At 46.2% G+C, this 26,330-nt stretch overlaps 3 protein-coding genes across 3 annotated transcripts in view; 1 reads left to right on the top strand and 2 right to left on the bottom strand.

The window, feature by feature from the left end:
• The window catches only part of LOC133351318 (ubiquitin carboxyl-terminal hydrolase 47-like), an 18,719-nt gene extending 16,775 nt beyond the window's left edge, over positions 1-1,944 (bottom strand). Inside the window, exon 1 of the mRNA XM_061566417.1 lies at positions 1,908-1,944. Within this exon, the coding sequence (XP_061422401.1) occupies positions 1,908-1,944 (37 nt within the window). The remainder of the gene's footprint in view (positions 1-1,907) is intronic.
• Positions 1,945-3,549: 1,605 nt separating this feature from the next.
• On the top strand, positions 3,550-11,256 carry RPL10A (ribosomal protein L10a). The gene is given in 7 exon segments (XM_061566773.1): positions 3,550-3,657; positions 5,586-5,657; positions 6,887-6,967; positions 8,239-8,387; positions 10,201-10,217; positions 10,219-10,374; positions 10,984-11,256. Coding segments are annotated over 7 exon segments (651 nt in total). The 5' UTR covers positions 3,550-3,652; the 3' UTR covers positions 11,155-11,256.
• A 2,273-nt stretch (positions 11,257-13,529) lies between these two features.
• On the bottom strand, positions 13,530-25,879 carry PSMD13 (proteasome 26S subunit, non-ATPase 13). The gene is made up of 13 exons (XM_061566771.1): positions 25,685-25,879; positions 24,118-24,196; positions 23,157-23,191; positions 22,967-23,022; positions 21,897-21,940; positions 21,244-21,330; positions 20,455-20,626; positions 20,036-20,115; positions 19,307-19,432; positions 18,714-18,776; positions 16,298-16,378; positions 15,737-15,853; positions 13,530-14,480 (listed from the first exon to the last, which is right to left on the bottom strand). The coding sequence occupies exons 1-13, from the start codon at positions 25,780-25,782 to the stop codon at positions 14,385-14,387; spliced, it is 1,134 nt and encodes a 377-aa protein (XP_061422755.1). The 5' UTR covers positions 25,783-25,879; the 3' UTR covers positions 13,530-14,384.
• Between the last annotated feature and the right edge of the window lie 451 nt (positions 25,880-26,330).

Genomic DNA, 26,330 nt, shown 5'->3' with positions numbered 1-26,330 from the left:
TTATACTGGTGAGAACCTCCTGGTTACACCAGCCCACAGGGGATTATTGTGTCCGTCGTGCAGGCAGGGGAGGGTGGGGCTGGGTGGGGAGGGTGGGGGAAGGGTCTGGGTGGGAGGGGTGGGGCTGGGTGGGGGAGGGGTGGGGAGGGGCTGGTCACCCGTGGTGCCCTTATAAAACTCAACGTTTAACCTACTCACGCCGGCTTGTGCCCGCCCTCACAGTCGAGCATATTTGCGGAATACACCACGCCGCCGTTGACCCTGGCCATTGACCGAGCAACCCAACGTTCCTACCAGCTCCCTCCGCAGGAATGTGTTTCTCTTAACTTTATACAGAGCTCTCAACAACCCGGCCATTCCCTCTCCTCTTCAAGCTTCACTCCAGCTGCCATTTCACTCCATTCTATCTACCCGATATTCAACTCCCTCGCCTGGTATAAAGGAGGCAGGGACGTGCGGTCAGGGGAGGCAGAGCCTCACCTGTAACACTCCAATGAAAATAGCTGTCACGAAAAGAAAAAAATTAACCCGTAAAAATAAAGTTTTTCACTACAAATCCTTTATATGCGTGGCGGCTAGAGTCCTCTCGTCCTCTGGCTTGAGATGGCTGCCACCTATGGGTCAGATGATTGACTGCCACCATTAAGCAATTGGTAATTAAATATAAATAAACATTTTTCCTAAAAAGTGTAAAGTTATGGAAAAAAAATTTTGCGAAAAGAAATTGTCACGCACAACGAGTCTGTGTGCAAAATGTCAGCTCGATTGGATCACGGGAAGTGGGTTAAAAAACGACCGAAAGATTTGCACGGTCGTAAGCGCGCAAGCAAGTGAACTTAATATAAAGGATTTTAAAAAATATCAAATAAATATTAAGAATTCCCCACTGATTTATGTTATAAATGTAATTTCTGTACGATTCCAATCATTTTATAGTCAAAATCGCCAAATTTGCGGAGCTCCGCTGCAAATACAGGAAGAGACGAGAGGTGAGGCAGCGACGAGCTCAGCCTCCCCTCTGATTGCGCAACCCCTCAGTAACTGGATGGAGCGCGGGCAATAAGCGCGTGCCTGTTACTATCTCAGTATGTCACCAATGTAATGTTTGTAGACCCCTTCATTTAATCTCCTCGCCTTCCATACTCCAGCTAACTTATTTCACGTATGTGTATAAAGATATTTAGGCTCGCTGGTCTCGTCATGAAACTGCAATGAAAAAGCACCAGGGGAGGCAGCTATCACATCTGCCTCAGTGAGGACACGCCCCCTCAGTGAAGACACGCCCCCTCAGTGAGGACACGCCCCCTCAGTGAGGACACGCCCCCTCAGTGAGGACACGCCCCCCTCAGTGAGGCCAGTCCCCCTCAGTGAGGCCACGCCCCCTCAGTGAGGACACGCCCCCCTCTGTGTGAATCTGGCTCTGACACGAGTCAATGCCCCATCAGCCATTGACCTCACCGCACGTCACTGAAAAGAGGTCGTTGGTGCCATCCAGACCCTGGCGCTTGCTGCTGTATATTTGGAGTTTGCATGTCTCTCTCTCTCTTCCCGTGGTCGCGTGGATTTTTATTTATCAGGATCCTTCGGGGGTTTTTCCCTCCACAATTAGAAGCATGCATTGAGATTATTTTGCTGCTGCAAATGTCCAAATGGTGGGCCACTTTGTTGAGGTATCATTTGCAGGCCAGGTTGCTTCTGAAAAATAAGTTAATAGCTCAGTGGGCTTTGCCTGGTAGGATGGGGATGTTTTAGTTTTGTGTTTGGGTGATTTACCTTTATTGTACTTTCCACAACTGTCATGGTTTATATTGTTTGTTGTAAAGTTCTTACCCGCCCCGACTGGACGACGGTGAAAGAGACCTTCAGATTCCTCCTGCTGCAGTATAAATACACATTCTGATTCTGACCTGCCGCAACTGACAGGCACGAGCTGTAAGGGGCCATCCATTGAGTCGGGACGCAAACATCTGTCAAGACTTGACCCCCTCTCCCTGTACGCACGTGTACTTTTTACCCCCCCCCCCACCTGCGTACGTACAGCTTGACGCACACTCCCCCCCCCCCCCCCCCCCAATACTATAGAACGGCCGATATTTAATCCACGCAGAAACGATAAAATATTAATAATATTAACTTCTTCTTGGTTCTTTCGGTAAAGTCACGTAGAATTGAAATAATAAAATAATAAAAATAAAACATTATTTTATTAGAAGAATGGAAATAATAAAATAATTAACATAATAAAACAATGTTTTATTTTTATTATTTTATTATTTCCATTCTAAGTGACTTTACCGAAAGAACCAAGAAGATGAATCCCTGCAGTCACGAAAGCTTTAAATCTAAATTTAATATTAACTTGTTTAGGCCACCGTCGGATTATCTCATTTGAAGGCCAATTTTGACTAATTATTATCGAGGCTTCACCCCCCCCCCCCGTGTCCTATGCGTACATTGTCAGTAGCCCCCCCCCCCATACGCAAGCGTGCGCATTTGGGTTAACCCCCCCTCCCCCATGCGTACGCACTCAATGGATGACCCCTAAGAACGGGGGGGGGTCTCTGTCCACCCAGTGGTTGCCGTAGGTATTCACATTGAGAGTCGGGAAGTCACATCCCCACACCTGTGAACCCCTTATCAGACCTTATTGGTCACCCCGTGCCCCTTATTAATCTCAACGTTCATTCTACAAAGTCCCATCACAAGGGAGAAACACAGATAGACAATTATTTCAATTTGCCTGTATTGAAACAGCTGGACCTGAAAACTCAAATTTCCCAGTACAAGAATACGGAGTAACCCGTGTGGGTTGTCAGCCATGCATCCCTGCAAGTTCCCTGCTGTGGTGCCACATCCCATTTATCATTCCCTTTCTACATGTGGCAATATCACGTAGAAGAGAAATAATAAAATAATAAAAATAAAACATAATAAAATAATTCTCACGACGTTTCGGCCACAACGCAAGCAGCCGTCCTCAGGTGAGGAACAGGTCTGTCGGGAAGACAGCGTCTTCACCTGAGGACGGCTGCTTGCGTTGTGGCCGAAACGTCGTGAGAATTATTTTATTATGTTTTATTTTTATTATTTTATTATTTCTCTTCTACGTGACTTTACCGAAAGAACCAAGAAGATGAATCCCTGCAGTCACGAAAGCTTTCAATCGAAATGTGGCAATTTGTTCATGATTGTGTTTCACTACAATTGTGCCTGTGCATCACTGCCAACCTCTGGTCCACGCCAGTGGCGAGAGAGCACTCGGCCCCCTCGCCCTGATTACCTTTCCTCTACGTTGCACTGTGAAAAGAGCTTCATAGCTCATGGGATTCCTCGAGTATGAATCACGATTCTCATTCCGATATCGACGTTCCATGTCGTCATTGAGGTATGACGTCAAGTCGCGTTATCTCTCAACAAAAGTCAACGCCAACCGCTCGTGACGTCATGTCGCGGCGAGCGGGTGTGGCTACGTTGCGTGATGACGCAATCACGTCGGCCAGTAACGCCTTGACGTACGAACGTCATTGCGTCATTTCCGTGTAGGGGGTTTCCCTCGCGCCCCCCCCCCCGTTGGTCCCTCCCTCTCGTCTCCCTCTTCCGGTTCTGCCCTCTCCCTTTCCTTCACGGCGACGGAGCGAGGCGGCGCGGCACCATGAGGTACGCGACTCCAATCGTTCGCCATCCTCGTCTTACGCGGCCTCCGAGCCATCGTTTGCACCGCGTGTATTTCACGCAACGTGCCCGGGTAGCAGCGGCCAGCGTTAGTTTGGTAAATGTGGCTGTTTAACACAAAATATCGGCCGCTCGGTGTGCGCCTCTTGTTAATTGTGGAGGACAGCGGCCATAGTTCATGGTGGGCCCTAGGCCAGCACACCACTACACTGCAGTACATAAACCCTTTAAAAATAGAGGGTTTTTAGGGTTAATTCGCGTACATATAAATGTGTCGTTAAACCACCACCACCCGACACGGCCAATTAGGTTTGTAAACAAAATGTGCCAATTGGTTACGACTTAAGTGCACCGGTTCTGTGTTTGAGAGTAAACCCACAACGTTTTAAACGTGTCAATCCGCTACAGGAGGCCTGTTGCCCACGTTTTGTGGGGTCATGCGGGTACAGTGGTGTGACCCATAATTTAAATAGCTTAAGCTGACATACGTTAACATTCGACTTGGTCAGAATGGAGGGTTGGGTGGATGAAATCAAATAACTTGGGTCCTCCATCCGAAGTCGACTGGACATCTGTGAAGAAGAGCTTTATAGATCATCAATATTCCTGGTTCAATGCGGGTTTCGTAATCCCTGAGCCCTCTCACGGTTGAGATTAGAACTCTGGTGACCGCGTCCCAAGTCCAGAATGGGGAGCTGCTCCCTCCTGTTCGTGGTGGGGGTGGCGGGACGGGAGATCGAGTCAAGGCGGCCACTGGTGGAGTCGCTAGCTGCTCATTGCTGCTGTGATTCTACAGGCCAATTGTGAAAATGCCACGTTCTTGGCTATGCACAGGACGGGACGTCCAGTTCGGATGGCCACGTTGGACCCTCGAGTTCCTTAATATAGCAGCGGATTGGTCACGATTAATGATTGTGCAACCTTCTAGGTGTTACCACGGTGTAATTACTACGATATTAAATGTTTCTTTTATTTGGAAGAATAAATATTCACCGAGAAGTTGTACTGCAGGTCTAAGTGTAACGTGTAAAGCCTGCCACGGGTCTAGTGGTTATAACTGGACAAACTTATCACAGCGGTGACCAATACACCAAGCAGTGATCCGATCTCGTGTTTCTCAAAGGTATCCGCAATCCACCAGAACTATAAGTACTTTACCACTACAGTACTGAGTACGTACTCTACTGTATAGTTATTTACATTACACAAAGTACCAGCGCCATCTATTGGGAAGAAGTAATTATTTTCGAAATTCTTAACTAACGAAAGTTCATGTTCTGATTTCGTCTTGGTATCCACAAAAGAACGTTGCGATCCACTCGTGGATTGCGCGCCACGTGTATTGGCCGCCACTGACTTATCAGGCAGAATTTGAAGTATAACCACCGTGTATGCTGCAGGAGACGTTTTACAAAGCAGAAATGGAATAAAATATACAAACAGACTCCATATCCGTCTCCTTAAACAAGCCATCCGCATGGCTTCTTTTTGGTCATGGAAATTTCGGTTGCAATGATATCGTGTCTACCCTGCCATGAAGTCCCTCTGTGGTATTTTTGTCATTCGTATTTTTAAAAAGATGATTACTGCCCTGCGTATGTCACTGAGCTATGTAGCTCTGTTTTTAGAAGCGACCTGGCCATAAATGATAGCTCAACGAAGTGGCTTATCATGTGGACATTTATAGCAGCCAAATAACTCTTAAATACATGTTTCTAAATGTGGCAGGAAAAACCAGAAAGATACGTAAACTCCAAATTAACAGGTGTCGGGATCGAACCCACGACATTGTATCCCAGGCGACCTGGAGTTAACGTCTCGCCACCGTGTGACGAGCTCGAGAGAATGTGACGGTGTTAATAAGGGGCCTTGCGTTAACGAGTGTGCTTTTGTGGGCTTGCGTTGGTTTGCAGCAAGGTTTCTCGCGACACGCTGCACGAGGCTGTGCGGGAGCTCCTCCTAGGCTCCCAGAAGAACCGCAAAAGGTGCGTGGTCTGCGACAACCCCCCCCCCTTCCTTGTCTGGAGCCCCAAGATTCCCAAAGAGCCCCTCTTTAAACTTTAGAGTTTGAGATGGGGCAGTCACACGGCCGTGCGCGTTTTACACCCTGTTATTTAAAGGACCCAAAACAAATACGACATGTTCTCTGCTTCACAGAGGACGTTAAATATCACGTGATGTTAGAAAAATGAGCCCCTTTGTGCTGGTGTTAGTTTACATTTTATAATTGGCCACAAATTAGTTGATTGGATAAAACCGCATGGCAACATCCGCCTCTTCTGTCGGACTCTACCCATACCTGAAACATCGCACCTTTGTAATAGCCTGCACTAAAGATGTCGTGCATGCAAATACGTACTATACGATGAATACCATAGGTACTAATACAGTATATACTAATGTACAAGTTTGTGACATGTGATCACTACTGACTATAATCGGTAGTGGCAGGGCCTGGTGGCGCACACTTTGAATTCAGCAATTGCATTAGATGATTTGGTACATCGCAGATTTCATTGTGGATTCATAACGGCAGACTTTATAGTGTTTTTCCCCGTGTAGAATTCATGATATGTTCATGGATATAGCCCATCCGAATCTTGTAGACCTTTTAAATAAACCTGTCAATGAACTATAACACCTTGCATTCGAATGTAAGCTTGATTTAATGCATTTGTAGCATGAATTATTGGCTAAATCATCGTTACATTTTTAGTATTGACTACCTATCACTGGGGATTAAAGGGTCCGTTTGTAATGTGTTAGGCATCACTTATTTAGCATGGTGTGGTGTAATAGTTGACAATACATTTTTTTTATTTAACCTCACAATAGTAATGTGTTAGTAGCAACTGGTGCCAGTGTTTATCATTCATAATTAATGGACTTTGTGGTAGTTCACAAGTACAAACCAAAAAACTCTCCAAACTAATTAAATACTCCCTTGTAGAAGTATTTACAAGTTCCATGCAAAAACAATATACTGATTAAATTACGCCCTTGTTAAATGATCGTTTTTATATATCTGTTAATGACGAGCAAGTGAATACTCGGGAAATAAGATTTGGTTTGTGTAAGTGAAGTTCCCCCCCTCGGGTTTTTTGAGTGTGTGACGCGTTTTGACCCTGAATCATTTCACCGGAGTACTGATGGAATTTGCCACGTGCAGAAACGAGTGCTTTGTTAATCACGTTTGTCCTCTTGCCATCCGCAGGTTCCGAGAGACTGTGGAACTCCAGATCAGCCTGAAGAACTATGATCCACAAAAGGACAAGCGATTTTCCGGAACCGTCAGGTCGATGCTCTTTGCTTGGATTAGTTTGTGCACCTGACCTACTGCTCTCGGGGTTACACGCATTGGTACCATTGGAATGGAATTTGAAATCAATGCAGTCCCTGACTCACCCATCCCATTGCAGAACGAGCATTCATACTAATACACTACTTGGCATATACACGCTATATTTTTTATCTGCATGTAAGATAAAGGTGACAATTAGAATGTTTGCATACATCTCTTGGAAAAGCATACATTTACATAGGGCAGTTACGTTGCAGATTGTAACAGCATCTCCCATATGGCATGCAGTCAATTTGTTAAGACTATGTTGGCAAGATAATTCTACTTTTAATCACTTGACTCTGAAGTCTATGAATATTGATTGGCTGCAATTGATTACATTGAGAAGAAATGCTCAACATGTAGCCTAGCCCAAGGGACCAGCGCTTGAAACTTGCTCTTTTCACAAAGGACCCATACAAGGGACATCCCCATGCACACTCACAGTTGTGTACATCACACGGCATTGAATTGATATAAGTCAGGGACTGCTCTACATAGAAACCCCGGAGTAGTAGTGCACAGGTAGTCCGACCCCGTCCGGGCGGACGGACCTGCACCCTGGGTCTTAAAATAACAGGGGAGGTGGGAGAGGCCCTCGGGCTGATCCTGCCGACAGGTAAGCTCAGCTGGTGGATGCGACTGCCATCACAGGTGCAGACGAAGCCAGCTGCGCTGATCTGGTAAGATGCCTTTTATTAGATCCCTTGAAGGTGTGTTTTTTCTAGGCATCTGCGAGTGTTTCTGTGCTGTAAGACTGATTGTCGCTTGAATGTGCAACCTCGAAAATAACCTCATTGGGGTTGTCTCTATCCCAGTGCCCCCCGGCACATGAAAGTGGCAGCTCAAGAGCTTTCTTGCACTTGATGATGTCACTGCCATTTTAATATGTCAATGGAGTGACGTCCGAGCACTGCGGGAGAGTGCCTGTGATTTTATAAGTCCCAATCAAACCTCGCGTAGGCGGGAGGGGAATTAAGTCATGCAGTATGGAATATCTCATGGCTATTTAAAATCTCAAGTGGAATACGTGCAATAGAAGATCATTATTTACGGAATCCGATGCATGTATTGAGAACATAATTTTAGCCTGTGACTCAATACGTATTTACAAAAACCCATTATGTCCCTCTGCAAGTGGCGTGGCGAAAGTGCTTGCTGGCTTGGTCACGGTTGTCCCTGGCACCATAGTGCGAGCTGAAAATCTGTTCTTGATCCTGTTGCAGGCTGAAGAATACTCCCCGCCCCAAGTTCTCCGTTTGCCTCCTGGGAGACCAGCAGCACTGTGATGAGGCTGAGGCAGCCAGCATCCCCCACATGGACATCGAGGCTCTGAAGAAGCTCAACAAAAACAAGAAGCTTGTCAAGAAGCTAGGTAAACCTCGTTCTGATGTGGTTCTGTACGAGGGATACGTTCTGGAGATGCTCGTAAAAAGCAACTTTCGCAGATAATTTGGCCTACATCTGCAGATGCTTTAAAGCTTTGAGAAGTTATCTCTATTTCTCTCATCACTATCTCATCACTTAATCTCGTCACTATCTCATCACTTTCTCACATCACTTTATCTCACTCGGGATACTGTCGTGTCGAATTCCAGATGTGATCCGCAGATAAGCCGGAGTCACGGATAGCAATTATTGTGAATAACGAGGGAATATACTGAACCCTAACACACTGATGTCCTGGAATGACTTTCCATGGTGGTTGGGTGACAAATAGGAAATATTTGTGCTATTTGGCAGTTAGGAAGGCATCAACAACATTGTTTTGACCACCCTCCAATTTGCGTTTTCGTGATAATTCAATCCGCAACTCACAAAGCAGTGCATCAGCCCTATTTGACAACCTCTTGCGGAGAGTGATGTCTATAACTACGACAAACAGCATGAGCTCTGTTATCCCCGGCATCCATGGGGAGAATGGAGGGTGCCGCTTCATCGACTATGCCGGTTATCTAAGAGTTGTTCTTGTGGTACACCAAATTTTCCAAGCACTTAACACTTTTCGTAAAATAAAATAAGCCTACAATTTAACTGTAGAGGTCCTCACCAGTTGTAGAGCATTCTGAGTGTTGTAGAGAAGCATTGTGGCTATTTAGAGTACAGTATACAGTACTGGATGTGCAGACTGCCGCAAGCGCCACGACTCGGCATCGTCCTGAAGCTCCCGTAACAAACGGATCTATGATAAACGCACGGCAAGATGCCGAATGGCTCGTTGGAATGTTACTGCATACGTGAAGGAAGATTTATATTGCCGCCTATGACACATGCCGGTCACTAGACCATTCTGGATGGTAAAGTGTCGGATAAGAGCTTTTGCTGTATATACAAATACACAGAACTACTATGAGATCACTTCAAGTGACCTCTTATACATACCAGGGGAAGCACTCTCCCACCTGCCCTGCTATAGATATTTGAATCATGGTCTGACTGAAGTTGTATTTTTTTTTTTACTCTCAAAAGCTGGAATTCTGAATTAAGTCAAAAATAATGAACGGCTGCTCATGCACATGAATTGGTGGCTTAGCTCAGAACATTACCTCCACTTAACGACCCGATTAGTAATGTTTATGGGTGACTCCTGGATTTATCCCTGAGCCGCTGACGACTTGCCATAGTTAACATGTCGCCACAGTGGCGTGATGTTCACTACCTCTCATCTGGGTTCGATCCCGACCGAGAGACGCCTCTATATTTGGAGTTTGCATGTCTCCCCCTGTGGTCATGTGGATTTTTCTCGGCGGTCCTCTCGTTTTTCCTTCCACATTTAGAAACATCTATTTAAGAGTAATTTGGCTGCTGTCATTTTCCACACGATAAGTCACTTTGTTGAGCTATCATTTGTGGCCGGATCACTTGTGAAAAACAGCTATATAGCTCAGTGGGCCTAAATAAGGTAAAATAAAAATAGTTTATAGTTTAAACTATTTAACTGCCTAGCCCTTGTGTTACTCCACAGTGCAGAGCTTTGTGACTGCCATTGCATTTCCATGGACGTTGCTAAACAGAGATGAACTATGATGGGGGCCAGAAAAGGAATCGCATTTGTTGAGCGCTGACCTATGGGTTAATGGGAATTGAGATGCAACAAGGCCTCTGCCTGCCTCACGCGACGACCATTGCTGTTGCACCCATCCCGATTGACGCCTCTCTACCCTCCTGCACCCTTTACATCGCCACAGCCAAGAAGTACGACGCCTTTCCTTGCCTCCGAGTCGCTCATCAAGCAGATCCCTCGTATCTTGGGCCCTGGCTTGAACAAGGCTGGCAAGTTCCCTTCTCTGCTCACCCACAACGAAAACATGGCGAGCAAAGTCGACGAGGTGAAGTCGACCATCAAGTTCCAGATGAAGAAGGTACGTCGTCGCGCTTGCACGCCGATGCGTTGCAGGCCAACATCTCGTGTTTGTCTTCCTGCTCGGGGCCAAATAGCTGAAGGTTTATTGTGCAATGGTACAAAACACAGATAATCTGGCCTGTCAGGGCTTTAACAGGAGGTGGGGAACCTATGTGCACGGCCAAGTCACTTGAACTAACAATTCTAAACAGTCTGCAAACAATGCTCATCTGTCACTGCAATCACCTTGGCTGCACTAATTAGATACTGGACCCGAATATTTATAAATTTCCAACACTTTCTCATTTTAGCGTGGACACTTCTGTCAAGTGATGATTAAGGTGTTTTCATGTGTTGGCCCACCAAAGTTATTTGTAAGCCAGCCCTGTTTTTCCCTCGTTAAATAAATGGTTCCTCACCCCTATTGTGAATGACAAACTCAATCCTAACAAAGTGTGGTTCATATTCACCTCTGAATACACGGGAAGATGACTTGTTGTTTAAAAAAAAAAGCCTTAAATGTTTGTTCGCAATAAATGTAGTTTTCTACAGAGAGCTGGTAATGTAAATGGTTGCGTCTGCGAATATTTGCAATAGGAATACGATTTCCTTGTCTTGCTTCTTGCAGGTGCTTTGCTTGGCGGTTGCTGTTGGGCACGTAAAGATGACGGAAGACGAGCTGGTGTCGAACCTGCACCTTGCCATCAACTTCCTGGTGTCGCTGCTGAAGAAGAACTGGCAGAACGTGCGTGCCCTCTACCTCAAGAGCACCATGGGCAGACCACAGCGCCTCTATTAATTAACCATCGCGCCTCGTCCTGTGCATGCGCATTCCTGAAAGTATCGAGTGCCTGTGCGGGCTGTGGTGTTTGGTATAAAAATAAAGGTGAAATTATTTCCACGTGGCTTCACTTGAACCTCACTTTTCTTATCGAGTCGGCATGCTGTACGAGCTCTGACGCAATGCAACCAGAGTGAGGATATTACGGGAGACCTGGCTGAAGAAATGGCCAATATGGTATGTTTGGTTACGTATGGTGTGAAAGTAGTTCAACGTGCAATTATTTACTCTGACAAACCAGATAACACAGTTGAAATGTCTCCCCTCTATTCCCACGTTTTCTGGACGGGAGGTCAGGGGGGGTTCAGGTGTAATTTTTAAGGGAGCCCAAGTAATTGAAAAAATGTTGGTTGACATTCGATTTAGCCTTCCCAGTTCAATACAGCTGCTTGTGCTGCTTGTCATGCTGTGATGTCAACACTGCCTTTGGAAATAGAAAGGACCTTATCTCTTGGGCATCTTGAAGCTTTCCATTTGGTTATAACGGGCTTTTGATGCGTTAGTTTATTGCTGGATGGAAGTTGCAGGCAAGTTGTGGGAAGATTACTAATTAAGTTAATTTTCAATATAAGTCCCACGTGAACATGTAATACTGTTTTCTTTGGGTCTTTCGGTAAAGTCAGGTTCAAAGAAATTAAAACGACGTTTCGATCGCAAAACAAGCAGTCAGGCTGAAAAAAGGGGAAAGCTGCTGAGGCAGACTGTTTCAAAGGTTTGAAATGGGTATAGCCCAAAGGTCACACATTAAGTGGGTGGGGCTATTGATGTTAATGAGAAATTAGCATGTTAATGTAAGATCAGAGGATGAGTGCAGAGGTGGCTATGTTAATGTGAGATAAATTAGCATATTAATGTAAGATCGGACGACCACGGAGGTGGCTATGTCAATGTGAGATAAATGAGCATGTAATGTAAGATCGGAGGTGGCTATGTTAATGTGAGAAAGCATGTAATGTAAGATCGGAGAGCTGCAGACACTTGGGCGCACGAGGTGGCTGAGAAATTTAACCTGTTAATATAAAATCAGAGTAGCAAATAACGAACATCGGAAGGTAGGATGGAAACATCACAGCCAGTTATGACTTAAACTGGTTAATAACGTCCTTCCAATGATTGCTCTGAAACCATCTCGGTTTAAATTGTGTCTGTCTATAAACGAATTTTTGTTGATAGCCAGTGGGTTTGCAAAGGACCTTCGTCTTGGAGAAATCAATTTCGTGAACCCACCGCATTAAAACTGATCAGCCACGGCCGAGGTGTTGGTCCTCCCGTGTTTCAGATCTGCCTTATGTTCACGAACACGGTCCGTGACATGTCGCTTAGTTTCCCCAATGTAACTACTGCCGCAGACGCAGCTTAGTTTGTCGACGCCGGGGTATTTAATTTTATGTACTGTGTTACATCGAACCTGGATCTTGTGTTTATGATTTTGGAAATCTTAGTTATTTGCAGCTCTGATTTTACATTAACAGGTTACATTTCTCAGCCACCTCTGCATGCTCGTTGTGGAGGTCGGCCTCCGATCTGCCATTAACATGCTAATTTCTCTCACATTAACATCAAGAGGCCCGCCCACTTCGTCTGCCCTTGGGCGACAACCATTATAAACCTGTAAAACAGTCTGCCTCAGCAGCTTTCCTCTCTTTTTGTAAATCCTTTATATTAAGTTCGCTTGCTTGCTTAGGACCGTGCAAATCTTTCGGTCGTTTTTTAACCCACTTCCCGTGATCCAATTGAGCTGACATTTTCCACACAGACTCGTTGTGCGTGACAATGTTCGTGAATTTTTTTTTCAAAAATGTTACACTTTTTAGGACAAAAATATTATATTTAATGACCAATTGCTTAATGCTGCCATGCAATCATCTGGCCCATATGTGGCAGCCATCTCAAGCCAGAGGACGAGAGAACTCTAGCCGCCACACATATAAAGGATTTAAAGTGAAAAACTTTGTTTTTATGGGTTATACTTGTTCAGTCTGATGACGACGGCTTGTGTTGCGATCGAAACGTAGTTTGTTATTTTCTTTGAACCTATCTACGTGACTTTACAGAAAGGCCCAAAGAATATGAATTCCTGCAGTCACGAAAGCTTTAAGTCAAGAATTTTACGTTTTAGTGTAGCTTCACTTTAGATCATGCTCTTGAAAGCTATCTCAAGAGCCTTGCTCTTAAAGCCCTAATTGTTGCAAAACATTTTCAACCGGAGCTGGAAAGCATTTAAACATGCACATACTGGCAATCCATCAAAATAGCACTTGTAATTCTATTGCAATGTTTAAGCTCAACGTGAACCCAATAAAAACTAATGAATAAAACATGGGGAGGCTCAACCGTATGAAATAACGTTTACTCGGTATCCATCGGTTGAAAAACAAGTCAAAACGCAATTTGCACAGTGGCAATCCTTGTGTCATCGCACGCGAACATACAACTCCTTACCACACTTTCTCTCAGGGACTGACGTTGAAAAAATGTGTTCGCCGGTAAACTTGAATAGGGGGTGGGGTAACGAGGTCTCCTACACGATTGGCAATTGAGTTCGACCATCTGGTGTAGCTGTGGATTACGCAGCACATTCAAGTCCTCTCGTGAGGGGCGATGGAAACAGTTGTGGGGTTACAACAGGAGGTTTTACTGCATAAAGTGAATGGTCTGGAGCACGTTATTTTGAGAAATACCAAATGTTATAGCTGGAGATGAATTTGACAACATTGTGTTTGCTTATAGTGGATAAATCTGCTAAATGCATCAAGATTTAAGAAAAGATTAGGAAAATAGGGGGAATCCTCTTACCCAGACCTGGCTCCCAGTGCCTCCCATATGTTGCCAATTAAATAATCGCTTGTAGGGAAGAGCTAATTTGTGACGTGTGTGTTGTGGTTTGAACAACGTGAATTATGCACTTCAAGCTGACCCACGTAAGTAAAATATCAAAGCTTCGTGCAGGTTACTCGTGCCACCGCGTCGGGTCACAGATTTTCCCGTCGCCCCTCGGTAACGCACGGTGTGTGTGTGTGCGTGCATGTGTGTGCGCGTCGGGTCACAGATTTTCCCGTCGCCCCTCGGTAACGCACGGTGTGTGTGTGTGCGTGCATGTGTGTGCATGTGTGTGCGCGTGGACCGTGACGGGCCGTTTTGTGGCGACGGTCGCGTCGTGTTTTACGCGGGGGGTGGGGGGGGAAGCCTCAGGTGAGGATGTCGTGGGCCCGGTCCTCCACCAGCACAGCCATGTTCTTCACGTTGTCGCACCACGAGTCCAGCCTCTCCTTCATCCCTGCGATCTGTGCCGAGCAAGCGACGTCAGTACCCGTCGCGGTGGGCCGAGAGAGTGAAAATGGACTGCTGCGTGAACACCGTTTTGTTTCCACGTTTGTCCCAATTGTGATATGGACATGGTGGAATGAGATTAATCAATTTACGTCTTCTTGCAGAGCAGCGCAAAACCTCTCGTGTCAGAACGGCTCCGATAGATGGAAAGTAACAGCTGCCTCGGAAATCCCTTCGTCACCTCTGGTCTATACGGTAGTGGGGCCAAATTTGAGCACAGAACCAAATTTAACGTGGTGTGTTTTTTGCACAGTCATTGGTGACCAATCTGAGACCATCTCATTGCACTTGTGAAGCCAGTTTAGTAATGGGTGGCCACCGAGATTTGGACCCAGGAGTCATCTAATAACTTTCTCCTACATTTCAAGCGTGCTCCTGCTAAAATTAGGAATGAGGCTCATCCCATTGGGAGTCCTGCGACCGTGCTGGCAACCTTACATCCCTTATTGCGGTGGGGGGGGGGGGGGGGGCACCGTTGACTTTGCACAGTCACCTATTTTACTTTATGGACCCCATAGGCAAAGTATACCGAGTTGGCCTCCAGCTTAGTTTTTAACTCCCATTTTATTAAAATTCCAGAGTCTAGCTCTGCTACAGAGCCACACGACCTTTTCAGTCGTGTTCTGTGTTGTTACAGGAATAGCCTAACAACATGGCATTACATAAGGTGGCCCCATGACCAAATCGCCTAGAATGTGTCAGATCTTTGACGTGAAGCAGGGAAGTACCCGGACGGTGAATGGGAAACCACCGGCAAAAAACGAGCATTTACAATGCATTGTGGGAAACGGACGCACAGTAACACCCATTGTTATATTTATTTGATACTTTAGCAGCTAAGGCCCACTGAGCTATACACCTCTTTTTCACAAGTGACCTGGCCACAAATGATAGCTCAAAGAAGTGGCTTGTGGAAAATTATAGCAGCCAAATACGTGCGTGCTCCCTACCGTCACCAACCAGCACTGACCAGCGTGATGACACTTGGTGAACTGGACATTTCTAAAAATAAGCTTTATAGCTCATCAGATTCGTCCAGTACAAATACATGTTCAGATTCTGGTGTAATAACCCCACCATGACCCACACAGCATGGGGGGAAGGGCCCTCATCCAGCAGAGGATTGGCAATAAGGCTGCGCACGTCCAAGAACGTGCGTGTTGATCCCCAGAGCCGCGGAGGGTGCGAGCACGAGGGGAGGAGCGGTCACCTGCTGCAGGTTGAGCACGCGCGGCTGCACCCAGTTCATGTGCACCTTCTTGTCCACCTCGTCAATGCTGCCCTTGGCCAGGCCGGCCGACAGGGCTTTCATCACCAGCAGCTCCACCTGGCACAGGGTGGTGGCGGAGGGGAGCGGAGGAAGGCATTGGTGACATCGGTGTGTGCGTGTCAGATAAAAACTTTTTTATTTGACCAGGTAAGGCCCACTGAGCAATATAACTATTTTTCAGAAGCGACCTGGTTATCACAAATGATAGCTCAAAGAAGTGGCTTATCACGTTGAAATTTATAGCAGTCAAGCATGTTTCTAAATGTGGAGGGGAAAACCGGAGGGCCCGGAGACAAATCGACGTGACCACAGGCAGAACATGCAAACTCCAAATATACAGGCGTCGGGATAGAACCCACGACCCCCTGTATGCCAGGCGAAGTAGTTAACATCTCTCCACCAGGGGCCGCCAGTGGCCCACGGGCCTTGCAGTGAAGAACACCGAGCCAGAGCATCAATGGGAAAATGACCGACTTCACGTGGGCTGTAAGGATGCATTACCTCGTTGACCGGGAGTTTCGCCTTGGTGGAGATTTCCTGGAACGTGAGCTGCCGGTTGTTGGCCGGCCGTGTGAACGTCATCTGGCAAATGAGACACGGGAATACAAGCAAGGCAACTCGCAAAGCAGCCAGCAAGTGAAAGTGGGCTCACAAAAGGCATTTTCTTTTTGTGAAAGTCCATAATGGTCCATGTTAAATTACATCTGCACGTTCCATGGCAGATCCACCCCCTCTGCCATCACCGATAGAAATTCGGAGAAAGCCGATGTACGATTACGGAAACACGACTAGGCTGCTAGACCACTGAACCGTCGTGAAGTCTGGAGGCACTGAAGAATTCGACTGCACATCGACCTAAGTCCTTTCCGGTACAACAAATCTGGACATAAGATTTTTAAGTGGCTATTCATCCAGCCGTACGTAAAAATGACATTTTCTCCACTACTGCAATGTAAAGCAATGGGTCTGCCTGCTCACTAGAGGCCACAACCCAGTCATGCAAATTCTACGAACCTATGACGAGCAGGAGTCTGTATAATAGGACGAATATTGCCTTGTCACTCGATGTGTGCGGGTAATGGGCTGAGTAAACACTCAAATGAGATTAGAACTTTGCAACCTAACAAATGTGCCTTGAGCAAATGAATCGCTAATGCTGCTGCGTTGACAGTGGTGCACAAGCGCAGTTATCAAATAAACTCAACCCGTTTGTCAATAACATTGTAGCCTTCAAAAATATATATAAAACTAGCGGGAAGTACCCGGCGTTGCCCAGGCAAAACATATATTTCAAAACTTATCTTAAAAACACTACAGATACTAAGCTATTGTGAAAGCCCGGTGGCCCGTTTGTCCATTTCTCCACCAACAAAATTATAAGAGGCTTGCAGAAGTCCAAACGTGATATGATGTGGGGGGGTAAATAGCTGATATAAAAGGTTTCCAAAAATTGTCGACCCCCCCCCTTAAAAAAATGTTTTGCCCCCGCGTAGGTAAAGAACGTACACACCCTACATACAACTAAGTAGTATTTATTGACTCTGCAGATGTATCTACTGACTGTCCAGTAGTATCTGAGCCAGTAGTAGCTACTGACTGTATAGTAGTATTTACTGACTGTAGCAACTACTGACCGTAGTAATAACTACTGACTCTATAGCAGTATCTACTCACTCTATAGTAGTATCTGTCTCTAGCAATATTTACTGACTGTAGTGGTATATACTGACTGTTTTAGTATCTACTAACTCTATATAGCAGTATCTACCAACTCGACAGCAGTTTCTACTATCACTACAGCAGTGCATACCGACTGTGGTGGTACCTGCTTTCACTACAGCAGCACATACTGACTGTGGTGGTACCTGCTTTCACGACAGCAGTGCATACTGACTGTGGTGGCATCTGCGATGATTACAGCAGTACATACTGACTGTGGTGGTACCTGCTATCACTACAGTAGTACATGCTGACTCTATAGCACAAACTACTAACCTGACAGAGTGCCGTCGTGAGGCCTAGTCTCGCGAAGAGCCCACGACCTCGCCTAGATTGCCTAGCCGGCCGAGGTGGCAACTTGGCAGGCTGGGGGCTGGGCCGCTACCCCCCCCCCCACCATCCCCCCGCCCGCTCTACAGTAATAGTATGTAAGCGCTATAATATTACTATCTACCGACCAGAGAGTACTAAATGCACACATTGGGATGGGGGGACATTACACTTTGAAGAATTTACCTCAGCGTTGTATTTTTTTAGCATTTTGAACGCGAATGAGAAATCCCCCCCCCCACCGATGACGCGTGTGCGTTGCTAGGGGCAACCCCCGGGCAGCTTTAGCCCTCGCGAAGCAGCGTACAGCGCGGTACCTGGCTACTTTTTTTTAAAGTCAACCCCACGGTTTGAAAGCCAAATCCTTCGCAAGTGTGCATCCACACAGAGACAGACAGACGGACAAACAGACAAAAAATGACTTTCATATACAAAATAGTTGATGTTTGTGGCAATAGCCCTTCTTCCTAGCACGTAACATGTCAGTTGAGGACTCTTAACCATAGCGCTATCCAAAGGAATATTATGATCGTTAATAATAACAACAAATACATTGTGCTTATGTACCCAGGGAAGCTACGGAGTCTCCAGACTTTTCACAATTACCATACATCCCTGTGGGAGGAAATATGATTACACAGAAAGTTGAGAGCATAGAAGTACAGTATACCAATAGATGTTGATGCACCGTCCTCTGCCACGCACACCATGCAGCATGTTGTGCGTGGTGATCACCCATGCAAGCATTTATCTGGATTCGATCCGGGTTCGCGTCTAAGATGGGACGAGATCGGGGCGCATTCCGGCTGATTTGATCTACTGATACCACGCCCGTCAAAACGGGCTTTCGATTTGCCCCACCACTCACCTCCATGATGCAGAGCAGCTGTATCTTCTTCAGCAGCTTGGACTCGTTGGCAGCGAGGTCAGGCTGGGGGCAAACGCGGCAAACCACTACGTTAGCCTCAAACTCATTTCTACGTACAAGGTTTTGCCACTCTCGCGCAATGCGGTTTGTTTTAGAAGGTGCCTACCACAATGCTGTTAAACGTTAGTTTACTATAGCTCCACCATGCAGGTGGGGGATATAGAGAGAGACTGGTGACGTGAGAGGGTTGAGAGATGCATGGAGTGCCGTGGTAGCGAGATGTTAACTCCCTCGCCGAGTATAAAGGAGATCATGGGTTCGATCCCAAACCTGAGGCTTGTTGTATACTTGAAATTTGCATGTCTCTCTCCCCGTGGTCGTGTGGATTTTTCTCCGGGTCATCCGGGTTTTTCCCTTCACATTTAGAAACGTGAGTTAAGAGTATTTGGCTGCTATAAATTACCACGTGATAAGCCACTTCGTTGAGCTATCATGTGTGGCCAGGTCGCTTCTGAAAAAGAGCTACATAGCTCAGTGGGCCTTACCTGCTAAAATAAAAAATAGTTTATGTAGAGAAGATTAAGATCCCGCACCTGTGTGCCCCACTTGGGCTTCAGTGCCTGGAACTCCTCCACGTTGCCGCTGTTGAAGGCGTACAGCGTGTCGATGAGCCACTGCTTGTCCGTCTTGCGGACCGACTCAAGCACCGGGTGCATGAGCTGTCGGAGAGGGGCGGCATTCAGGACGAGCCCCTGCTTCGTTGACGTGACATGACTCGTACGTTACAAGACCTCAACCCGGAGAACTGGTCAAACATCCCAAGCAAGTATATTGAACTTCTTTCGCACAGTACAAAGCCAACCGCGCTCATTGGAGGTGCGAGCAGGACCCTCCGGATGAAAGAGACCCCAGACTCAGCTAGACATTCCTTGGTTAACAAAAGTCGTATAGGCAATGGGGTGGAGCTCATATGTCCACTGTGGGCCTTGTGCCCAGTGCCGTAAATTCCAAATTTCTTTGATGGGGGAAATAACATCACTTGTGACAATCACAATGTGATGGGGCTGAGTCGATGTACACCAATTATATTGCCATATATTCTGCACCTCCCATTAGCATGGTTGGCTACGTACGGTGAGAAAGGAGTTCGACGTACCTACATACATACATATCTCGGCCACCCTTATTTACCAGTAGGTCGGGTGGTCTGGCAGCAACATGGAACATGTGGGATCCAAAGTCTACGTGAAAGGAGCTTTCCCTATTGAGGAAACAGTTACACAAGTGCCTTGAGTAATGAACGGCTGAGTGAGGAAGCTTACCAATTCCCCGAAATTGTACACTCCCTCCCCGAGCAGCCCGGCCAGGCCGAGAGTGAATGCCCTCTCCTGCTGCTCTGTCACTGCACACATCGCAACACGCAGGGCAAGGGACGGGTGTTTGGTCTAATTAGGCTGTAACAACTGGTTCACGGGGCAGGGTAAAACGGAGTCAAGCAATCCCGCTGGGCAGTGGTCATCACCATCATCATTTGCAATCCTGGCTTGCGGACACCCGAGAGAGAGAGCAACGATGGAAAGAAGACACCCAAGTGGATGACCGTCATGGGGATGAAGCGATAAGATCGGCTCATGCTGCAGGCGCTGGGTGGATTGTTAAATCGTGAGACTGTGAGAGATGGCGACGACATCAGGTTGCCTTCATGCTAGGCCGCAACTGACTTGGCTGGTTGGGTTATTACCAAGAATGTCCTTGATGTCGATGCAACCGAGGTAGCGCAGGGCGTCCTTGTAGTAGGAGGCGTGGTCGCCCATCAGCTGGTAGTAGCGGCTTGACAGGTCGTAGAAGCGGCTGTGCACACTCGTCACGCCGGGCAGGCTGTCCAGGGTCTCCCCCACCTCCTCCACCAGTTTCTGAAGCAAAGATTCGCAAACAGACGCAGCAAATTCACGTCAGGTGCACGAGTCGGTGCTGACAACCTTACATTTAAAAAAAATATATGGAAAAATATGACCAACATGTGTTGCATTTCATAGTTATATATCATGGCAAACTTACCTTTGGGACAGAGGCAATAAATCACATAAGCTATGCAAAGGAGTTAAGGACGTTACATCTGGAATGTGTATTTATTATGCATTCACCAAGAAGAAACATGTTTTAAGGTGGGTCCTGCACTGATAATGTTCGCCCAACTCTTATTCGTTTTTTCTATGTGGGTGGCAAGAAAAGAACTCTAGGAAAACCGAGCGGCTACCGCATAGACTGGTTTGTCGCGCTGCCATTATCCTTGCACCTCACGGCCCGGCAGGCCGAGAGCCTCACAGCAACAATCTTTGCACAATCCACCAGCCTCCACCTTTAGAATGCCACTTTACAGGCGTGCATCGCAACGCCCATCTACGCCACCACATTCCGTTAAAAACGACAAATACGCCGCCCACCGACCTATCCCTTCTAACGTCAGGAGACGGTAAATACGCCGCCCACCGACCTATCCCTTCTAACGTCAGGAGACGGTTTCCAGTACCTTGGTGTCCTGCAGTTCGTTCTGCTGCATCTTGAGCACCCCGATGGACGTCTTGCATAGGATGACAGCCTCATCATTGCCTTTCACCTGTGCGCGACGACAAAGCACAGGAGAGGGTGGTGAGTCTACGAGAATTATAACGGTCCGACATACGGTGCCTTTTCACTTAAACATGATTCTAAAAACTGTGGCTGGAAATAAAATGCTAAAATTTCTAGAAGCCAGATCATTTAAATGAACGACGTGCACGACAACACAGGGAACCACTGATCAGCCGAGGCACTTTTGAAGCAAGTGCCGTTTGTAACAAACCATTAAGGTCAGCACAGCTTAACAAAGCATTTAACAAATACACACATGAAGCAAATAACATAAAAAGATCACTACTAATATATTCTATAACTAAATCGAATATCAGTCTCTCCAATCATGAGATATTTCTACTGACTGTCACTTCTCAACACTTGTATATGTAGGGAATCTGGAACTGTAAACGCCGGGATTCACAATTTTCTCTCTCCAGCACTGAAGTTGACCTTTCCACGCACGCATCGTATAAATGAGCGCAAAGTGAAGATTCGCGCACGTACATTGGCGTTCCCCAACTCCCATCTGATTAGGGAAATGTACCCGTTTTTATAAGTGCATTTCACCTTTTCCTTTGTCTTTTCCAAAAACTGTAGAGCTTCGTTTGGATCTGAACACAGGAAAATGTACGCACATTAAGCATTTCGTTCTTGTAGAACCTCGTCTTCTTCCTTTCCAGTCCTAGAGTGTCGTCCAACTTATCTAAAAATGAACGGAGCCTTCCTTCCTCTGCTATCAATGCGCATATCATACCCTCTGTGATACCCTACTCATGTTTAACCCTTCCCCATTCCGATGACGTACGTGTAAATCGTCAGAGAAACTAAAATCAAATAATTTCACTTGTACGTCTTTGACGTACTGAGGCTCCCACAAGTCTAAGCGGGAGGGCGTGTGGCACAGTTTGGCTCCAGCTATCAGTGCGGTCGCGTCGCTACGGTTCTCCGCAGTGAGTCCAATGTCTTAAAAAACAATGGCGCTACGCCTCTCTAAATAAAATTCACGGGACCCCACCCTGCAACTTGCAGATGTCTCTGAACGGGAAAGGGTTAAATTGCACTTTTGAAACCTCACTCATCCTTTTACTAAGGTGTTATCAGCCAATTATTTAGTGTTGACATGTGGGAAGAAACCAGAGAACCTGGAGAAACCCCCACACGTGCGAGGGTGAAATACTATCCCATACACATGGAACGGATGGAGATTATTTTTTTACACACTTGCTGCACGGTCTTCTCCCGGCAAGCCTGGGTACGGCACCTCCACACCCACAGGAAGGGAGTCTCACAACATTTGTGCGATCCACCAATCCTCGTCTCCGCAGTGCTGGATTACAGGCCATGTGGTATAGCCACCTACCAGTGCCCGGAGCACACTTGTAATCCAGCACTGTGGAGAAGAGCAGGAAGGCTGCTGCCTCAGCTACATGGTATTTTTTGATTAACTCCTCATAGGTGGTGGTTTGTGTGTTGAGGCACGAGTCATACTTTATGTAGCACTGACTAAGCACCACAATGAAGGACCTCCTCAAAAAAGTCTACAGACTCGGTGAATCTTTTCTAATGTTTTCTGCGTAAATAGAAGAGCACAGTGTATGGCAAACACGTGGTTCTACACGTGCGTGACCATGACTTACCAGTGATCTGCTTGATGATGTGCAGTATGATCTCCACCAAGGACAGTGGGTTTACTCTTCAGACAGCACAGAAAGTTTGCAAAGGAAAAAAACACACAAAAAATCATCATGAGAGTGCACACATTTTAATAGACGAATTATGACTTAAAATTAATTGGCAATTATTTCTGCACATTACGACAAGGCTTACCTGTGTTCAAAGTCACAGAGAAAGTTTTCATACATCTGTATAAACAAAAAAAGAAGACAGCATACATTTGTTAAGGTATATACGAAAAGTGGGGCCCAGCCAACCAGGTTTGCCAACAAACTATGGAAGGATTGTTCATACTGTAACAAAGGTACCATAAAGCACAATTGTACAGAAGGCTTAACAACTTAACAAAAGACTTAACTGAACAAAGTTATCTTCTTGGTTCTTTCGGTAAAGTCACGTAGAATGGAAATAATAAAATAATTAAAATAAAACATAATAAAAGAATTCTCATGCCGTTTCGGCATTAATTCAGACGCTGTCTCCCCGACAGACCTGGTCTTCACCTGAGGACGGCTGCTTGCGTTGTGGCCGAAACGTCGTGAGAATTGTATTTTATTATGTTTTATTTTTATTTTATTATTTCCCCTCTACGTGACTTTACCGAAAGAACCAAGAAAATGAATCCCTGCAGTCACGAAAGCTTTAAATCGAAATTGAACAAAGTTACCTAGACTGGTCATAGGAGACTGCGGCTGTCAGAACCAGAATCTTTATTTACACTGGAGGAACCCGATGAGCTATCAAGCTCTTTGTATAAATGTCCAGTACGTGCAGGCCACGAAGTTACAACAAACAATACAAAAATACAATAGGAGTATAAAGTATAGGAAAGGTAAGCAAATCACCAAAAATAACTATTTTTATTTTACGAGGTAAAGCCCACTGCGTTATTAGCTTCTTTTTCAGAAACGACCTAGCCACAAATGATAGCTCAACGAAGACCCTTGCAAGTTTCGTGAACCTTATAAATCAATATTAAGCACCCTTTTAAAGGAGCTATCTCATGGTTAAATCAGCATGGGTCTGACATATATTTAACTTGGTATGGACATATGCGGCATTGATGAATTTGTAAGGGTGCATGGACAAATCCGGAGTGGCATGTCTTTCATACCTTGAGTAAGCCATCGCCTTCAGCAAAACTGGGATGCTGCACAAACGTGGTAATGTGCAGTGTGAGTTGATGCCACAGTCTAAATACACACAGGAAACAAAAAAAGGACATTTAATACTCAACAGCACCAATATTGCAAAAAGGCACAGTAGGACGCCTCTCATTCAATGCAAATATGATCCACCAGAACTGCCAGTCTGCACTTTTTCAAATAATGTAAGACTAAAATAGGACTTCTTCACAATTCCGGCAAATCGCCTGATGAAGCTGGTTGTAATCACCGGCGAAACGTCGTACTCGAATTGTAAATGTCGTGGGTTTACTCTCCACAATACACCGGTGTGCTATACTAGTCACGAATTGGCACGTCCTGTTTACGTGCAAAAATCGTATTGACTGGCTGTGTCAGGTGGTGGTGGGTTAACGACACATTTATATTTACGCGATCTAACCCAAAAAAACCTTTATGGATGTCGGATATTCCCTAGGCTACCCCCTGAAACCCCTCCACTGGCTCACTCACCAAACCTCGACACGAATAGTGTCTTGGGCCGTCTGGAACGCTCTTCAGATATTAGTAAGCCAATGGAGCTATGCACTTTTAATTAATCATCCAGATTGAAAACTCACTTCTTTAGAACTGCTTTTTGGTGTTTAGTTTGTCGTCCTTTCTCCCGCACCTCCTGTTAGCACGGTTGGCTACGTACGGTGCAAAAGAACAGTTTAACATGTAGCTTTTTGCGACCAAAGAGGTTTTTTTGGGTTAGATCGCGTATATATAAATGTGTCGTTAAACCCGATTAAACTAGTTGCAATTACTGGCGAAACGTCGGACTCAAATTGTAAATGTTACGGATTTACTCTCCAACACACCGGTATTGCTGTACTAGTAACGAATTGGCATGTTCTGTTTACGGGACAAACCTTACTAATTTGCAGTGGCGGGTGGTGGCGGGTTTAACGACACAACATTTATATTTCTACGCGATCTAACCCCCAAAAGCCCTCTATTATGGTGCGAACGAACTTGATACAACCGATCAAACTCGCCAGCACAATGACAGCGCCACTGCAACAGCACAAAATGCCGAAACGTAAACACGACTGTATATAATAAACACAGTAACGTTACAAGTTTGACGTTGTAGACGCGACTGCTGGTGGATGTTGCTACGGGCTGAACAAGTACAGAGTAACACAGCAGATGCGGCCGCCTCGATTGTGACGCGTCATGGTTGTTGTTGTTGTTGGTTGTTGTTGTTGTTGTTTCCAACTCGCGACTTGGCAGGCCGATACAGACGTGCCGGTGCTTGTAGAATAACACCGCCAATGCCAGAGTAGCCTCCCTCGTCCATTCACTGCGTCTCTACCCGCAGAGTTTTACCTCAACCCAATAAGGCCTCGAACACGCAACGGGGCCCCGACATGCGACCTCGGCCTCGCCTGAGCCTCCCATGCGGGACGCGCGCCTCGCGTCCGGGCCAAGGCAACCAGGCGAGGCCGAGGCTGAGGCCTGGACGGCGGAGGTGACTCAGCGGCACCCAGCGAGCGTGCGCCAATCGCTCACTTCTTGTTGTAGAGCTCCTCCAGCCTCTGCCACTCGGCCGCGAGCTCCGGGGCGCTCTTGCACTGCTGCTGCTTGAGGAAGGCGGTCACGTCCCTCATGGCTCCGCCGGTGTTGGGGGAGAATTCAAAGTGAAGTGAACGAGGAGGCGATGGAGGCGGCAGCGGAGGTAGGCGGGATGGAGAGCGTGACGTCACCCAGCGGTCAACACTGCGAGGTGACGTCAACCACCAAGTCGGTTTGAGCGGTAAATTGACGTCACCCTCCTCCCCCTCCTCCACTCACACCGTGACGTCAAAATAAGAAATGACGCCGCCGCCAAAGGCGTACGTCACAAAAGCGTGACGTCACACTCGCAGACGCCTCCAATTGCTGTTAATCTGACCAGAATCAGAATTCTAGATTTGAAGCTTTCAGAATCAGAATACTCTTAGGTTTTTTCGGTAAAGTCACGTAGGGAAAAATGAATAATAAATATTTTAATAGAAATAAAATAATAAATCACGACGTTTCGGGGGCAACACAAGTCTCCGTCATCAGGTGGGACCGTCACAGCTAAATTTACTGTATCAACTTCTTGGTTCTTTCGGTAAAGTCACGTAGAAGGGAAGTAATAAAATAATAAAAATAAAACATAATAAAATAAAAT

This window comes from Lethenteron reissneri, chromosome 37 (genome assembly GCF_015708825.2).
Source record: "Lethenteron reissneri isolate LAM-NWPU_2019-01 chromosome 37, ASM1570882v1, whole genome shotgun sequence".
Taxonomy (NCBI): domain Eukaryota; kingdom Metazoa; phylum Chordata; class Hyperoartia; order Petromyzontiformes; family Petromyzontidae; genus Lethenteron; species Lethenteron reissneri.
Note: the sequence above shows the minus strand (reverse complement) of the source record. Positions and strands in the feature narration are given on the sequence as shown.

Coding starts and splice junctions, on each gene's coding strand:
- PSMD13 (XM_061566771.1), bottom strand. CDS start 25,782: ATGAGGGACGTGACCGCCTTCCTCAAGCAGCAGCAGTGCAAGAGCGCC. Junction 24,197..25,684: donor GAGGAGCTCTACAACAAGAA/GTGAGCGATTGG, acceptor GTGTGTATTTAG/ACTGTGGCATCAACTCACAC. Junction 14,481..15,736: donor GCGTGCTCAACCTGCAGCAG/GTGACCGCTCCT, acceptor TGCTCGGCACAG/ATCGCAGGGATGAAGGAGAG.